The sequence below is a fragment of the Geotrypetes seraphini genome, chromosome 1, assembly GCF_902459505.1.
Source record: "Geotrypetes seraphini chromosome 1, aGeoSer1.1, whole genome shotgun sequence".
In the NCBI taxonomy this organism is placed as follows: Eukaryota; Metazoa; Chordata; class Amphibia; order Gymnophiona; family Dermophiidae; genus Geotrypetes; species Geotrypetes seraphini.
Window position 1 is genome coordinate 89,359,565 of NC_047084.1, and position 18,491 is coordinate 89,378,055.

At 43.0% G+C, this 18,491-nt stretch overlaps 1 protein-coding gene across 3 annotated transcripts in view; it reads right to left on the reverse strand.

Annotated features, from left to right (window-relative positions):
- DYM (dymeclin) overlaps positions 1 to 18,491 on the reverse strand; it is a 685,706-nt gene that overhangs the window by 561,897 nt on the left and 105,318 nt on the right. For all 3 annotated transcript variants that reach the window (XM_033934792.1, XM_033934784.1, XM_033934800.1), the window contains exon 6: positions 11,680 to 11,752. In XM_033934792.1, coding sequence (XP_033790683.1) covers positions 11,680 to 11,752 — 73 coding nt within the window. The remainder of the gene's footprint in view (positions 1 to 11,679; positions 11,753 to 18,491) is intronic.

Consider the following 18,491-nt stretch of genomic DNA (forward strand, 5'->3'; position numbering starts at 1 on the left):
ATCCATTTCTTCTGCCTTAGGGATAGATGTCAGGGCAACAGTGGATAAGGATTTGGGGTATTTGCCCTGTTCTAAGCTGAGATTGGTGAGGTTAGTTAGCCACTAGACGAATGAGGTTGGAACATGGGCTAGCAGGTGTGATGGGCAGGCATCTAGGCAGCATTGGTTTTATTTGATGATCTGATCAATAGATCTGAGATTATGCTTGGGGTGGTAGGTTGGAATTCGTCCCATCCTCTATCTGCTGGGATGCCTGTTCTGCTGTCTTCTGTATGTTTTTTCAAGTCAACACTTTGTACTAAGGTGTGCCGAGTCTCTGTTTTTATCTTGTGCTAGAAGTAGGTGGCTAGATTGTTGGCATCTGTTGTTAGCTCTTTTGTTGATATGATGTGAATATCTTAAAGAGGCATTTAAAGGAGTTCTCCAAGCAGTTGATCAGTCTTTCGTAGTAAAGCTTTTTTGCGTCTGCTATAGCCTTCTTATACTGATTCACTTCTCTTCTCCATCAGACATAGTTGTCATGGGTTTGCGATTTCCTCCAAGCTCTTTCTAGCTTCCTCACTCCTGTTCTCAGTGCTCGTGTACACTCAGAGAACCAAGGGTTGACCTTCTTTGATTTAACTGTTTTCATTGGTGCGATGTTATTGAGGGTGAACGAAGCTAAGTCCTGCCATGTCGCTATGGATTTCTCTATATCTGTGTCAATGGGAACCAGTCCAGGTGAGACCTGTTCCCAGAAGAGTTCAGGTGGAAACCTGCTGCGTCATTCTAAAGAACATAAGAATAGCCTTACTGGGTCAGACCAATGGTCCATCAAGCCCAGTAGCCCGTTCTCACGGTGGCCAATTCAAGTCCCTAGTAACTGGCCAAAACCCAAGGAGTAGCAACATTTCCTGCTACCGATCCAGGGTTTTTGCAAGGTACTGCTGACCTGGATTGGCCACCGTAAGGACAGGCTACTGGGCTTGATGGACCATTGGTCTGACCTAGTAAGGCTACTCTTAAGTTCTTATATTCTAACCTCACCAGGACAGATAGGGAAAATGCTTGCGTTTCTGATTTATAACCCTTGCTGAGCTCCTTTGGGAGAACAGGCAAAAATAAAATTGAATAAATAAATAAATATAGCAGCGCTATAGAAATGATGAGTAATAGTAGTAGTACAGGTGATTTGTATGATTGGGGAAATTGAGATTCTTTCAACAATTTAAATAATTATACTACCTTTCCAACATGGATTTCGAGATATACTTAGAGGTCTGTCATTTTTTTATTTTTCCAACTTGTTAAGGGAATGGCTTCAAGCAGTGCTTACACCATTAGAGGAAGTTTTTCTGGGGGGGAGGGGGTGTTGTTGAATCAAAGAAAATTATCACAAAATGTTATGCTATGATACAAGGAGGTACTCAGAGAAAACAACTTTATTTGTCCAAATGGAATAGGATTTGGGTGGCACTTTGTTGGGTTAGGATTGAATGGCTGTACATGAGAACACATTTAAAATTTTTATCTCAGCCAATCTTGTTGAGCAGGGGGGCTCAAGGTATTATATAGGTTGTATCTATATCTTTCACATGTATTGAAGTTTTCCACCATTGTACCTGCCACATGTTGGAGAAGATGTGTAAATAAAGGGTATTTATTTTCGTGAGTGGTGAATGTGCCCTGTTAACCAGGCCTTTTGGTCCCGGTGTCAGGTCAAAAGCGCGCCGGGACAAAGGCGCGCCCAGACAATTGAGCGCAGCGCGGAGGCGCACGCCGCTCTAAATTACTGTTTTTAGGGCTCCGACGGGGGTGTGTGGGGGGGAACCCCCCACTTTACTTAATAGACATCGCACCGCGTTGTGGGGGGTTGTAACCCCCCACATTTTACTGAAAACTTCACTTTTTCCCCTATTAAGTAAAGTAAGGGGGTTCCCCCCCCCCGTCGGAGCCCTAAAAACAGTAATTTAGAGCGGCGTGCGTCTCCGCGCTGCGCTCAATTGTCCGGGCGCGCCTTTGTCTTTCGCGCCGTTGCCTATGAACCTTTGGTCCCAGTGTGCACAAATTTTATTAGTTATGCTACAAAGTCCAGGTCCATCTAAATTCAAAATTGCAACATGTATAGTTTGGGAAAGGCTTCTTTTTCTTTTGACTAACTGTAAAACTAAAAAAAAAATTTCAATAAAGATTAAAATAAAAAAAATAAAATAAAATAGAAAGACTATGTATTTTTGTCTCTAACTTCACCATATGTGCTGAAGTATACGCAAATAAGCTTATATCCTTTGCTCAGTTCTGTTACAACCATAAGCTGGTATAGATCAGAGTTAAACCTCAACAAATCAGAATCACTGCAGCCACACTAGAGTCCTCAAAGCCTGCATTATTAGAAACTATTTGCAAAGCAACTGCCCGGTCCTTACTATATACACATTTCTCTCAGTATTCGCGGTATCAGCATTCGTGTTTTCGATTATTCACGGTTTTTAGCTTGCTGGCTCCTCCCCCCAAATTACATCTGCTCGCATAAAGAAATCACCGATTCCAAGCTTTTACAGAGAAAATCGCCGATTCCCAGCACTTTCTTCACTTCAAGAACAGACCAGCTCTCCCACCATGTTATTCACGGTTTCACTATATTCACGATGGTTTTTAACAGAAAATAGCGAACATGTTAAAAAAGTTATTCACGGTTTTTCTGTATTTGCGGTTATGTTAATCCCCTATCACAGCGAATACGGAGGGAGAAGTGTACAGTGGTACCTTGGATTATGAGCATAATCCGTTCCAGGAGCAGGCTCCTAATCCAAAATACTCTAAACTAAACTAAACTAAGCCTTAGGTTTATATACCGCATCTTCTCCACTGAAGTGGAGTTCGACACGGTTTACAGAGTTTAAAAAATATGGGAAGAGAGAAGAGTTTACAAAGCATAAAAAGAGGGGATGTAATCAGGAGAAGAGATTATTATATGCTAGAGAAAAGCCAGGTTTTCAGTTGTTTTCGGAATAGTTGGAGGGAGTCCAGGTTCCGCAGCGGGACAGTGAGGTCGTTCCAGAGGCCGGTGATTTTGGAGAGGAGGGATCTACCCAGTTTACCTGTGGAGGATGCCGTGTAGAGAGGGGAAGGAAAGTTTATGTCTGTGGGCAGATCTGGTGGTAGTTGGTGTCGGGGCGAGGAAGGATAGAGGGATTAGGGGCGGAAGGATGCCGTGAATGATCTCGAAAGCCAGGCAGGAGCATTTGAAATGAATTCTGGAAAGTACTGGGAGCCAGTGAAGATTGGTAAGTAGAGGGGAGACGTGGTCATATTTGCATTTAGCAAAAATCAGCTTAGCCGCAGTGTTCTGGATAAGCTGGAGTCTACGAAGACTTTTTTTCGTTAGGCCTAAGTAGAAAATACTCGTATATCAAAGCAAGTTTCCCAATAGGAAGTAAGGGAAACTTGCTTTGATATGTTCCCACCCCAAACCTTCCCCCCCCACCGAGGCCAGCAGCGCTGCTCCCCCCCCCATGAGAACCGGTACCCTCCCCCCCCCGCGATCCGGCACCTCCCCGCCGCCACCTGAGATCCCCCAACCCACCCGAACCCTCTTGTTACTTCCCTCCGCATCGGCATTGCCGGCGCGGAGGGAAGTAAGAAGAGGGTTTGGGTGAGTTGGGGGATCTCAGGTGGCGGCGGGGGGGTGCCAGATCGCGGGGGGAGGGTGCCGGTTCTCGGGGGGGGGGGGGCGCTCGTACAGCGAGTCAAGCTCGGTTTACGAGGCACCAAATTTGCGAATGTTTTGCTCGTCTTGCAAAACACTCGCAAACCGAGGTACCACTGTACTTTTTAACTTCACATTACTATCTGATCCAATCTTCTGTCAAAGACAGTGCCTTCAGTCAAGCAGTACTGAACAATCCACCCTTATGAACTACTGAACATAAGAACATAAGAACTGCCATCTCCGGATCAGACCCATGGTCCATCGAGTCCGGCGATCCGCACACGCGGAGGCCCAGTCAGGTATACACCTGATGTAGTTTTAGTCACCCATATCCCTCTATGCCTCTCATAAGGAGATGTGCATCTAATTTGCCTTTGAATCCCAGCACAGTGGATTCTTTAATAACCTCCTTTGGGAGAGCATTCCAGGCGTCTACCACTCGCTGCGTAAAACAGAACTTCCTGACATTTGTCCTGGACTTGTCCCCCCTTAGCTTCAAACCATGTCCTCTTGTCCGTGTCGCGTTGGACAATGTAAATAATTTATTTTCCTGCTCTATTTTATCGATGCCTTTCAGCATTTTGAACGTCTCGATCATGTCCCCTCGCAGCCTTCTCTTCTCAAGGGAGAACAGTCCCAGTTTCTTGAGTCGTTCCTCATATTCCAAGTTCTCCATACCTCTTATTAACTTCGTTGCTCGTCTCTGCACCCTCTCCAACAGTTTTATATCCTTCTTTAGGTTGGGAGACCAATGTTGGACACAGTATTCCAAGTGTGGTCTGACCATTGCTCTATAAAGCGGTATTATGACTTTCTCCGATCTACTCGTGATTCCTTTCTTTATCATGCCTAACATTCTGTTTGCTTTCTTTGCCGCTGCCGCGCATTGTGCCGACGGCTTCAGAGTCCTATCTATCAGTACACCCAGGTCCTTTTCTTGTTCGCTCTTACCCAGAGTTGCGCCTGACATTCTATACTCGTATTCCTTATTCTTACTACCTAAATGCATTACTTTGCATTTCTCCACGTTGAACTTCATCTGCCATTGATCTGCCCATTTCTCTAACTGATACAAGTTGCTCTGGAGTTCCTCGCTATCCTCCTGCGATCTGATTGCCCGGCATAGCTTTGTGTCGTCTGCAAACTTAATGATCTCACTGGATATTCCGTCTTCCAGGTCATTGATATAAATATTAAATAGGATCGGCCCAAGTACTGAGCCCTGGGGCACACCACTAGTCACTTTCTCCCAGTCTGAGAACTTTCCATTTATGCCCACTCTCTGCTTTCTGTTTTCCAACCATTTGCCTATCCACCTTTGTATATCTCCCTCTATTCCATGGCTTTGTAGTTTCCTGAGAAGCCTTTCATGTGGAACTTTGTCGAATGCTTTTTGGAAGTCCAAATATATTATGTCCACCGGCATTCCACTATCAATTTGCTTGTTCACGGTCTCGAAAAATTGAAGTAAATTCGTTAAACATGATTTCCCTTTCCTGAACCCATGTTGACTGGGTTTCATCAAGTCGTGTGTATCTAGGTGCCGGACTATGCTATCCTTGATCAGTGCTTCAACCATCTTTCCAGGGACAGACGTAAGACTCACAGGTCTGTAGTTGCCCGGTTCCCCTCTCGATCCTTTTTTGAAAATTGGCGTGACATTCGCTATCTTCCAGTCCTCTGGTATCTGTCCAGTTCTGATTGTCAGATTGGCAAGTTTCTGCAATAGCTCTCCGATTTCAACCTTCAATTCCTTTAAAACTCTCGGGTGAATTCCATCCGGTCTAGGGGATTTGTCACTTTTAAGTTTGTCAATCTGGTAGTATATCTGGTCCAACTCCACTTCAACTGTGGTGAGGCTGTCTTCTATTACTCCACTAAACACTTTCACTGCTTCTGGTATTTTAGCGGTATCCTCCCCCGTAAAGACGGATGCAAAGAAGGAATTTAGTTTGTCAGCAATTTGTTTATCTTCCTTGATGTACCCTTTTCTTCCCTGGTCGTCCAGGGGTCCCACTGCCTCTTTTGCGGGTTTTTTCCCTTTCACGTATCTAAAGAAGGGTTTGAAGTTTTTGGCTTCTTGCGCTATTTTTTCCTCATAGTCCTTTTTGGCATCCCTCACCGCCTTGTGACATTTCTTTTGATCATCTTTATGTATTTTCCATGCTTCGGTTGTTTTCATGTGTTTCCATTTTTTGAAAGAGTCCTTCTTTTCTTTTATGGCTACCCTCACCTGTCCGGTAAGCCATGCCGGTTCTCCCTTACCTTTTGTTCTCCCCTCTTTGGAGATCCTTGGAATGTGGAGATTTTGTGCTTCTGTGATAGTATTTTTCAGTAGGGACCATGCCTGGTCTACCGTTTCAAGTTTGTCCACCTTTTTCTTGAGTCGTTGTTTCACCATGGCTCTCATGCAATCGTATTTGCCCTTTCTAAAGTTAAAGGTTTTGGTTAAGGTTTTGGCACGTTTTCTATTCCCGATGTCAAGCTTAAAGTTGATCACATTGTGATCGCTCGTCCCCAGCGGTACCGTAACTTCTACTTCTTTTGTCGGTCCCGTGAGGCCATTTAGTACCAAGTCCAGGGTGGCGTTGTCTCTTGTCGGCTCCTTTACCAATTGTTCCAGGAAGCAATCCCCTAGCACCTCCAGGAACTTGGCCTCCTTGCCGCAGTTGGAGGTTCCTAGTTTCCAGTCTATCCTCGGGAAATTGAAGTCTCCCAATATTATTACATTGCCCGTTTTGCTTTCTTGTTTGATTTCCTCTATCATTTCTGAGTCAGTTTCCTCCGCCTGTCCTGGGGGACGATAGTAAAGGCCAATTTTCGTGTCTGCGCTGTTTTGGCCAGGAATCTTGACCCAGAGGGACTCTAGCTTCTCTTTTGTTTCCGTCGTAGCCACTTCAACAGATTCTATTCCTTCCTGAACATATAGGGCAATACCTCCACCTTTCTGCCCTACTCGATCTCTTCTATATAGTTTGTATCCCTGCAGTACGGTGTCCCATTTGTTTTCTTCATTCCACCATGTTTCTGTTATGCCAATGATATCCATGTTCTCATGTCTTGCTATCGTCTCTAGTTCTCCCATTTTGTTTCCTAGACTTCTAGCATTTGTATACATGCATTTAAGTTCCCTTCGTGTTACCTTTTTGGACTTTTTACTCTTGGCTGCCCTTACAGTTTCATTTACGGTATCCTTTACTGCTCCTGTGTTATCTCCCGTGTTTGTTGTGTGGTCATCCCCTCCTGTGTCTGAGTTGTCCTTTCCTGCTTGTTCTCCTTTGTTGGCTGTGAGGTTGACCTCTCTTGTGTATGAGTAGTAGTCCTTTGTTCCTACGTCCGGGCATCCTGTTGTCCGTACCATGAACACTGCGGATTACTCAACAGTGGGACGGTCCTCCCAGACACTGGAGCAACTCTGAGCTTAGGAGTTTCACATTTGTGCAGTTACACAAAGTTTCACGGTTCAGTTTGTTTTGATATACAGTATAGCACAGTTACTTACTGTAACAGGTGTTATCCAGGGACAGCAGGCATATATTCTCACAGATGGGCGACATCATCATGGAGCCCTCGGTATGGACCACTTTAAGAACTTAGAAAGTTCTTGAATCCCTACCGCGATGTGCGAGTGCCTTCCCGTTCGCCGGAGGCGCGCAGTCCGTCAGTTAAGTTAAGCCAGCTAAGAAGCCAACCCGGGGAGGTGGGAGGGATGTGAGAATATATGCCTGCTGTCCCTGGATAACACCTGTTACGGTAAGTAACTGTGCTTTATCCCAGGACAAGCAGGCCTATATTCTCACAGATGGGTGACCTCCAAGCTAACAAAATGGGACGGTGGGTAGATTGGCCATTAAGAAAATAAATTTTGCAAAACAGATTGGCCGAAGTGCCCATCCCGTCTGGAAAAAACATCCAGACAATAGTGAGAAGTGAAGGTATGAACTGAGGACCAGGTGGCAGCCTTGCAGATTTCCTCAATTGGAGTAGACCTGAGGAAAGCAGCAGAAGCTGCCATAGCTCGAATTTTATGGGCTGAAATACGATCAAAAAAGATCAGAAAAATTATCCGCGCGAGCGAGAAGACAGTTGAAAAAAATACGCACAAGCGAAAGAGCCAACTGACTAGCTCCGCGGAAACTAAATAACTAAAATTGACGGACCGCACGCCTCCAGCGAGCGGGAAGGCACTCGCGTATGCGCGGTAAGGATTCAAGAACTTTCTAAGTTCTTAAAGTGGTCCGTACCGAGGGCTCCGTGGTGACGTCACCCATCTGTGAGAATATAGGCCTGCTTGTCCTGGGATAAAATCCCGTTATAACGGACTTCAAGGGACCTGGTAAAACGGTCCGTTATATCCAGAGTTGCATTTTTTTAAAACTTTATTTAGGGCAAGTTGAAACAACGTAAATCGATGAAGAACAGTCGCTGCACAAGCATATCAGCAATATCAAGAACAAAACTCAGCAAAACATTGGTATGGTACAAAATGATTGCAAAACCGGAACACTGTACTGGAAAGAAAATTACTTTTATTTTTTTTCTGGGCTGCATTTTGATACTATATCACCGGCATGCCATGTGCCTTGTAGGCGGAGCCTGCATGTCCGTTATAGCCGAATAAAACTGCAGCTTAAAGCGGCTCTGGGGACCAAAATAGTTGTCCGTTATATCCGAAATTCCGTTATATGCAAGTCCACTATATCCGATGATTTTCTGTATGTTTATTATGGCGCTTGGGTGAGACCAGAGGACCTCGTCCGCTATAGACGAGGTTCCGTTATAACGAGATTATACTGTACTGTCTTATCACAGCAACTGCTAAGCGGTTAACAATAATTAAATTAAATCAGGAAAGCGAGAATTGTTACATTCTTCCAGTTAAAAGAGAAAGCAAGAATGCAGAAAAGTGGAGCAATGCACTGTACAGTGTGATGCCAAAAGCTCTGGGTCTCATCTGCCCTCAAGAGACTTAAGTTTTTTCATAGAAGTTTTTAAATTACACCAAAGGTGGTTCAATGTGTAAATCAAACGGAAGATTAGTCCAAAGAGATGGACCCCCACAACAGTGAATAGAGAACTTTGATTATGTTCAGAACATATTTGACGATAAGATGGAACGGGTGCTGAATTGCAAAATGTAAACTCCTACTAGGTACATAAGGAATCAAAAGTTGTGACAGAAACAGTGGAAGGCAATTGCCTCTTTGCTTCACCATTGTAGGAGGGTATTGTCACAAACTGGTAGCATGCTTGGGAAGGGAGACTATTGACTATAGCAGAGGCACTTTAAGGAACTGAATTACTAAGGTTATTTTGCCCACAGGCACAAAATAAGGAAAATAATAAGAACATAAGAATAGCCTTACTGGGTCAGACCAATGGTCCATCAAGCCCAATAGCCTGTTCTCACGGTGGCCAATCCAGGTCCCTAGTACCTGGCTAAAACCCAAAGAGAAGCAATATTCCATGCTACTGATCCAGGGCAAGAAGTGGCTTCCCCCATGTCTCTTTGCTTAAGTCCTCCCTCCGACGTCAGCGCTGACATCAGGGAAGACATCTGGTCGGTTATGTGTGCTGCAGCAGAGCAGGTAGGAAAAAGAAGACGAGCCTTGCGGCGCGAGTTGCATCAAACCCCGCAGGATCAGTACTTTATGAAAAGTGGGTAGATGATAGAGAACTCTAATTACAGACGGAAGGTCATTCCAAACTTTTACGAATAAAAAAGAAAATGATCAACAAAAATTGGCCATAGTTTTTATTCCTTTAACAGTGGGAAAGCCAAGTTTATATTTCTGAGAGCTCCTAGAATTAGAGATTTCTTGTGAATTAAATGAAACGGGAACCAAAAGAGAAAAAATGCCACATAGGATTTTGAAAATTACAGTTGCACATCTAAATTGGATCCTCCAGTAAACGGGAAGCCAGTAAAGGGATCTCAGTAAAGGTGTGACATGATCACATTTATGTTTACTGTATATCAGTTTTGCCACCGTATTCTGGAGAAGTTGTAGCCTCCTCAAATTACATTTACTTAAACAAGCATAAAGCGAGTTGCCATCGTCCAGCTGAGATAAAATAATGGCCTGAACCAAAACTGCAAAATGGTGCTGGAAAAAAAAAAGACCACGTACTCTTCTAAGCATCTTTAAACTAAAAAAGCTTTTTTTAGTAACATAGAAACATAGAAAAATGACGGCAGAAAAGGGTCATAGCCCATCAAGTCTGTCCACACTAAAGATCCCCTTCCCTAAATTTATTCTCCCAGATATCCTATATCTCATCAAGTCTGCCTATTCTGATGACTCTCCCCCCACTATTACCCTCTTAGAGATCCCACATGCGCATCCCATTTATTTTTAAAATCTGGCACGCTGCTGGCCTTGACCACCTGCACAGGAAGTCTATTCCAATGATCAACCACTCTTTCGGTGAAGAAATACTTCCTGAAATCGCCATGAAATTTCCCGCCCCTGATTTTTAGCGGATGCCCCCTTGTGGCCGAGGGTCCTTTAAGAAAGAAAATATCATCTTCCTCCTCGATACGACCAGTGATATACTTAAACGTCTCAATCATGTCTCCCCTCTCCCTACGTTCCTCGAGAGAGTACAGCCGCAATTTATTCAGCCTCTCTTCGTATGAGAGATCCTTGAGCCCTGAGACCATCCTGGTGCCATACGCTGAACCGACTCGACTCTCAATACATCTTTATGGTAGTGTGGCCTCCAGAATTGCACACAGTATTCCAGATGAGGTCTCACCATGGTTCTGTACAATGGCATAATGACCTCGGGCTTCTGGCTGACGAAACTTCTACGGATACATCCCAACATTTGTCTAGCCTTGGATGAAGCCTTCTCCACTTGATTGGCAGCTTTCAGGTCTTCACTAATGATTACTCCTAAATCGCGCTCTGCTGTGGTCCTAGCTAAGGTCTCACCATTTAGGGTGTAATTCCTGCACGGATTTCTGCTGCCAAGGTGCATGACCTTACATTTCTTAGCGTTAAAGTTAAGTTAATGAGAGTGAAGAATCCAGAATAAAACCCAGAATTCTAGATGACAAATCAATTTTCAGTGAGTCACCAGAGGCTAACAAAATTGAGCTAATAATAAGGCTTGAATAAGGGTTATCAATTGTTTTGCCATATTAAAATGTTGATGCATTTTCAGAAAGGTTTTTCACTAAGGGCTCCTTTTACAAAGGTGCGCTAGCGTTTTTAGCGCACGCACCGGATTAGCACGCACTACCCGAAAAAACTACCGCCTGCTCAAGAGGAGGCAGTAGCGGCTAGCGTGCGCTATTCCGCACGTTAAGGCCCTAATGTACCTTTGTAAAAGGAGCCCTAAGTTTTATACGCTTATTTTCCATTTCATGTTATTGCTGAAATTCTTTAGCGGATAAACTTCTCGCATGTACACAAAAAGTTTCATTAGCGAAATAAAACCCTCCAAGCTGTGTAATGGTTAGAGCTATAAATGGAAATGCAATCGGTGTAGAAGTGAAGATTCAGGAAGTTGTTGAACTGGATGTTCCATCCAGCATGGGGGTTCTCTGAAGAAGCCTGTCGGTGAAACGCGTTAGGACCCACCTGTATTTGCTGTAGCAAGTTGGCTTCCTAAAGATTCACAGTTAAGTTTTGCCTACTCTGAGATTCATAGTTTTCACTTAAGCATTGGACACTTTAAATGGACATTTAATAGAAAAAAGAAGAAAAAAAAGATATTCATCAAAATTTAAATACCTTTCTACCGTTTGAGGATGGTGCAATGATTGACTCTGTGAAAGCCCTTACAGGGGTTGTTGCCCCGGTTTGGTCACTTTCTTACCATATATTGGTTCTGAGCACCTTCGAGGTTTAAAGGCATTTTCATTTTGTTTTTGTTAGAGCTATAAATATACATTTCTCACATGCTGAAGATAGATGATCTTACAAAGTATCCAAGGCATGCATAGATGGTCAGGGTATGTAAAAATAAAGTCAACTTACAGAAGGGGAACTTCGATGACCAGGTGAATGAGGCAGCATAACAGCTCTTCTAGGAGATCTTCAGGTTCATTGCCTAATTAGAAACAGCAAGACCAGCAAGTGGTATTAAAAGCATCGATTTGCCGCTACCGACTACCCAGATCAAGAAGAACTCAGAATCTTTTCACCTTCCCCCCTCATAATGGTACCCGACGTAAGAAACTTTACGACAGCCTCCTAGCAACTCAGGCAGCGAAAATTGACCCCACCATCACCAAACTGATGATCAAAACAACAGACATCAAAGTGTTTCGGAAAGAAATCAAAACATTTCTTTTCAAAAAACACGTCCTTACTTAATATTCCCCTCCCCAATCGCACATGCACTCTCCCCAGCAAATAACACACTAGTCATCCCCTTGAACCTCATTTACCAAAAATATCCAAACTCTTAAATAAGCATCTCCCTTAGGAATCCACTTAACTGATTCCTTCAAGTTAGGTATCTTTCTTCAGTTGCCTATATTGTTTTCCCCACTGAACCTTGTAACTACTTGAACCCTGTCAAGTTATTCTATCGATAAATCCAGATATCTTATACTTGTATTTCTATACCACAACGTGTAATTTACTTAAATCGTTGTAATGTAATTCTCTCGGTAATGTCCTGATCTCTTTTAACTGTAATCCGCTTAGAACCGCAAGGCACAGGTGGAATAGAAATCACAAATGTAATGTAATAACAACAGTGAGAGAACCTTTCATCCTGTTTAAGTTCGCTTGTCTATGTTATAAATCAATATTTGGTCTGGCCCCCACTTACCTGGTTTCCCACTTCAATCTGGCTAGTTATCTTAGGCCCACATGAAGAATACATCTGTTCACCCATCCGACAATAAAAGCCTGCCACTACAAAAGATTCTTGGACAGAACTCTTGCCTTCCAGGCAGGCAAATGGAACGACTGGCTTAGTAACGTTTTTGCGCGCTCTTCATCCTACTTCAATTTTAGAAAACTATTAAAAACAAGTCTGTTCAATCGATTTGTTAACTAAGAATCTACTCAGCACTGCTTATTCAATCTTGTAACCCTATGAACCTTTTAGCTTTCATATTCTTTATTATGTAAGATTGTATTGCTAACTTTGATTGTAACCTCTTTGCCGATTGTCCAGCGCCTCTTGCTGTAAACCGCCTCGAACTTCCATGGCTTTGGCGGCATATAAGAATAAAATTATTATTATTATTATTATCATTGAAATACCACGCATCTAGAGCAGTGAACCGCAAACTGTGTGCCGCGGTGAGATTCATATTTCTACTTTATTAGTAAATTATTTTCCGAGGTCTTCATCCTCTTTTAAACATTAGCAAAGAGCATTACAATCTGAATTCATTGAAATTAGATTTCTAAAATAAAATTCATTTTGATCTCACATATGAGACATTCATAATTTTTTTTGTTTGTTTGCTTGCTTTTTTAACTGTTTTGGTACAAATCTCTCCTCCCTCTCCAGATTATACCATATGACTCTTTCGGAGTTGCCATGTGTGATTACAGCTTTCATATTATTGTATGTTTTATGAGATTGCTATTTGCTCAATAATGTTAAAGATTGATCTTATTTTTGTTCATTTTATTATACACATCCAGGGTGGGAGGATGGGGTGGCGATTTACAAGGTTATTTTAAATGGGGATAAAATTATTGATAGTTTTAAAAGTATTAATGTTTATGGATTATTAATTAAAGGGGTGGGAGAGGTAAAATGTTTGTTTGGGCATATTTGTTAGTGCAAAGTGCTTTTATTGTATATGTGTGTTTATTTGTTATGCACTATGATTGTTCTAAAAATTAATAAAGTTTATAAAAAAAATAAATAATGTTCTCATACATTGGCATCTGCCGTACATGTTTTATCTGTTATGTCCTTTTTGTCTAAAAATTTCAATAAAAATATTTTAAATCAAGTTTTGCAAAGATTGTACATAGTAACCAAATTGGCTATGCACACAACAGCTTTATATATTACAACACCTGCTGAAATGCTATTCTGCACATAAATATTGCAGGTATGTGGAAAATTGTAGCTGTGCACATGATGTTTAATGTGGGGGAATTCTACAAATGGCACTCAAAAATCACCACTGGAAAAGAAGCATACTATTTATAAAAATGTGCTTAATGGCAATTCCCACAACTGTGCCAGAGTTATGCCTGCTGAAACTGGCACCCAAGTTCGAAACGCCGAGACAGTATTCTGTAAGAACATATGTAACTTTTTGAATGCCCTTGAGGTACCTATGGCCCTACCATGGCCACGCCCCCTTTTGATTTATACACCATTAGAGTTAAGTGCCATGCCTTAACATTATTCTTCACTTGATGTCTAACTTCCTATTAAATTAACTTGGGTATATTCACAACAAGTCCACTCACCACTATTCCCAAGTGTCAAAATTGCTCACTAATATCTTCAGAATACTTCAGAATATTTCATCCGGACCTCAGCAACACCACTCACCGCTTGAAATACTTTCTTAGCGGTAAGCTTAACACGTTAAATCCTCACTGGTCCACCTACTGTAGATACTAAATTCTATTTTCATTTACTTAATATTATAACTCAAACTTTCAGTCTTAATTTTCTTAAATCCAGCTTAAATAATTAAGTAAGAAAGTCTCCTTTTTACTTTTCTTTACATGTGCTTAGCCATACGATCTGGGAAGATTGGATCCAACATGTTTCAGAAACCTGATTTTTCAAGGATCCTTCCCTAGATCATCCCACATCATCTAACCCAGTGTTTTTCAACCTTTTTTGGGCAAAGGCACACTTGTTTCATGAAAAAAATCACGAGGCACACCACCATTAGAAAATGTTAAAAAATTTAACTCTGTGCCTATATTGACTATATATAAAGTAATTCTCTTGAATAGGAATCAAATAAACACAAAGTATTTTATAATTACTTTATTATGAAATATTAAGTAAACAGAATAGTGAAAAATTATAAAATACTTTATTCAGTGCGAAACCTGGGCCTGTTTGGCTGAACACAAAGCTGATATTCTGGCTGGAGTCGAAGAAAGACACACACGTAGCTCTTCGTCAACAGCCGTTCCCTTCACCGCCCCGTCACCGTCACCGCCATCCCTTTCACCGCCCCGTCACTGCCACTGCCATCCCATTCACCGCCCCGTCACCGTCCCCGCTGCATCCATATAAGCCTTAGTACTGTAATATTTAGCTTATTCCTTTCTTATAAATCAAAGTTCCTGTTGCTGAACTAAAGAAAGAGATGTTCAGCTGGCAGGGCTTTGTTTATAAATTTTTATCAACACAACTAATATACTATTTTATCCTAAAGCAAAAAATAAATAAATAAATATAATTTTTTTTTCTACCTTTGTTGTCTGGTTTCTGCTTTCCACATCTTCTCATTCAATTCCTTCCATCCACTGTGTGTCTTCTCTCTACGTCTTCCATTTGCTGTTACTGTGCCTCTCCCTTCACCCCCCCCCAATTGGTCTAGCACCCATCTTCTTCCCTCCGCTCCCCCATAGTCTGGCATCTGTCTTCTTCCCACTCTGTCTTCCACATTTCCCTTCGGGGTCTGTTCCTCTCCACCCTCCTTCAATGTCTGTCCTATTCCTTTCCACCACCACCCTTCCCTCCCTCCTTTACCATCTGTTCCTTTCTACTACCCTTCAGCTCCTCTCACGTGGCTTATCTATCTACCTTCCTCCCTCTTATTTTCATGGCACGTTACAATGTAATTTGTGCAAGCCACTGGAGCCTGCGAGCTCGGTCCCTGTCCCATCCCCACAAACCATCTCGCTTCTGTGCTCCTATTTTCTCCATTTCTAATATCTCCCCTATGTATCTGTCATTGCCCCCCCCCCCCTGTGTCCATATACCATCCCCATGGCATGTCCCCTTTATGTCTCTATCCCTATGCCCAAGGCACATAATTTCCCCTCTTTCTGTTACCTTCCTGTGTCCAGATTTCCCCTATCTTCCTCTTCCATACCAGTGTGTCTCTTCTTTTCAACCCCATCTAGCTTTTTTCCCTCTTTCTTCCCCCCCCCCCTTGCTTCTAGCATCTGGCTCACCTGCCTGTCCTTCCCTTTCTTTCCTGCTGTGGGTTTTTCTTTCCGTCTTCATCCCCTTGGCCCAGAATCCTTTTCCCTTTCACTCCCTCCTTCCAATTTGAGCCGGGAACACGAGCGATCACACGGTCCCCGCAGCCACCACTTGCCTGCCCAATCGATCCTACTGTTTAGCCAGCTCTCTCCCTTCGCCTCACCTTAGTTTGTAGGTTTTGTTTTTCGGCGACATGCACGCTTTCCCAAAGAGATGCGCACGCGCAGCTGCTCAATGTTCAATCTTCTGCTCTGCTGCAACTTCCTGTTTCCAGTTGCGTCAGAGCAGAAGATCGAAACTGAACAGCAGCGGGGACCGGGGGAGTCTCATGGGAGCGCGTGCGGGACCCGGCCTGAGGCCTAATCAGTGTCTGCACCGTACGGCACACCAGGCAATATCTCGCGGCACACTAGTGTGCCGCGGAACAGCGGTTGAAAAACACTGATCTAACCCAGTGGTCTCAAACACGCGGCCCGCGGGCTACATGTGGCTCTCCAAGTTTTTTTTGCGGCCCGCGGTCTGGACTGGATCATTCCCTTCCTTTTGGAGCAGCAGCGGGTCTGGCCGGTTCGTTCCGTTCAAAGCCGCGGCTTGGCGGCTCCTTGCGCTATTCGCTCCTGCATCGGAAGCCTCTCTGACATCACAACATCAGAGAGGCTTCAGATGCAGGCGCGGATCTCGCAAGGAGCCACTACCTGCGGCTTTGAATGGAATGAGCCGGCCAGACACGCTGCTGCTCCAGTGGCGTACCAAGGGGGGGCGGTCCGCACAACTGGTCACCCTCCACTGTTCTTCATAGAGTGCGGCTCGCGGCTCGTCTAGAGCAGGGGTGCCCAACTGCTTCCCTTCCCTTCTCACCGCCGGCACCATGCTTTTTAAGCTCCCTGCTTCTCTCGCCGCCCGACCTCAATTCTGATGTCGAGAGGACGTTCTGGCTAGCTAATTGCTGCCTGGCTACCCAGAACGTCCTTTCCGACGTTAGAATTGACGTTGGTCGGCCCCGTGGAGATTTCGGCCTGTTCCCGATGACGCCAGCAGCAGCAGCAGCCTATTTCCCGGCGGCGGTGGCATGGGGGAGGGCAGGAAGGAAGAAAGAAAGAAGGGGGGGGGCAGGGAGCCAGAGGAAAGAAAGAAAGAAGGTGGGGGCAGGGAGCCAGAAGGAAAAAAAAAAGAAGGGGGGGGACAAGGAGCCAGAAACAAAGCAAAAAATGGGACAAGGAATCAGAAAACGACAGACATAGAAAAAGAAAGAAAAAGTTGGGGGAGGGAATGAGGTCTGGAGGAGAGGAAGCATACAGGAGGCTGAAAGAAGAGAAGAAACATTGGATGCACAGTCAGAAGAATAAAGTGCAACCAGAGACTGATGAAATTACCAAACAAAGGTAGGAAAATTATTTTATTTTCAATTTAGTAATATAAATGTGCCAGTTTTGAGAAAGAAAAGATATTAAACTTTAAATGTGAGTGCTGCAGAAAAAATAGTTAATGTCTTATTAAAAAAATGACAATTTTGCATAAGGTAAAACTGTTAAAGGAAAGTTTTATAAACTATAAAGAGTTTAACCTCATGCAAAATTGTCATTTCTTTAATAAGACATTAACTATTTTTTTCTGCGGCCCTCCAAGTACCTACAAATCCAAAATGTGGCCCTGCAAAGGGTTTGAGTTTGAGACCACTGATCTAACCACTTCACTCTTACAGAATAGCGTGCAGCAAGATGCAAAAGCAAATTTTAATGGGTGCCAATAACCATCAAAATTTAGGCACACACATCTTTAGAGAATGACATGGGGACTCCTGCAAGCTCTATCCCTGTTTGTACAAGCCTTGAACACTTATGATTTTATATTTAAATTTTTTTTTATTGAAGTATAAAAAGGGACAATATTCTGTACAACTGTTTATAAATCATAAATAGAGCCTTCCCCTTTCAATCCGGTTTTGGTACAACATTTCCAAAGATTTGGTTGCCTATGTTTCTATATCTTCTGGGAAGATAACTGTATTGTCCTTCAGAAGAGAACCAACACAGTGTACTGGATGAACAGGAAAATAAGTGATTATTAAATGTTGAAAATGTTCCTTGTTGCCAGCAACGAAGGATGAATCTATTGCAGTAACAGTAAGATGCTTCGGCAACTGGGAACATGATGGAAGGGCAATGCAGATGGTAGGATGAGTCTGATCAAAAGACAAGATTCTTGTTGCAACATCAAAGGCAGATGGAACACAAATGATATAATTTAACAGTGCTTCATTTAAATCCAAAAACAGCTTATGCATTTTTTTTAAATCACTGAATTCAGTTACTGGTTGTCTAAGATGTGTTAAGTTTTTACATACCGATACTCGCATTTTACAGATGCTGTTCCATCTAGTTGGTAGGTTAGACAATGACATGGGATCAAAGTGTGTACCCATGGGTCTGTCCCCGTGTCATTCTCTATTTCATACATAGAATCTGGGGAATTATATGCATGTGCTGGAATGCTATTTTGTTCATAAACATTATTATTTTGTGCTAATTAATTTGTGCCAAGTCAGCATTCATTATTTTACTGCATTTTTTTTCTGGTTTTGTTGAAGGAAGGTTCAAAGAAAGGGCTGGAGAAGAGGGGAGGTTTGATGAAAAAGTTGCATGTACTTCATGAAGAGTTGAAAAGGGCATAAAATTCTAACCTTGAC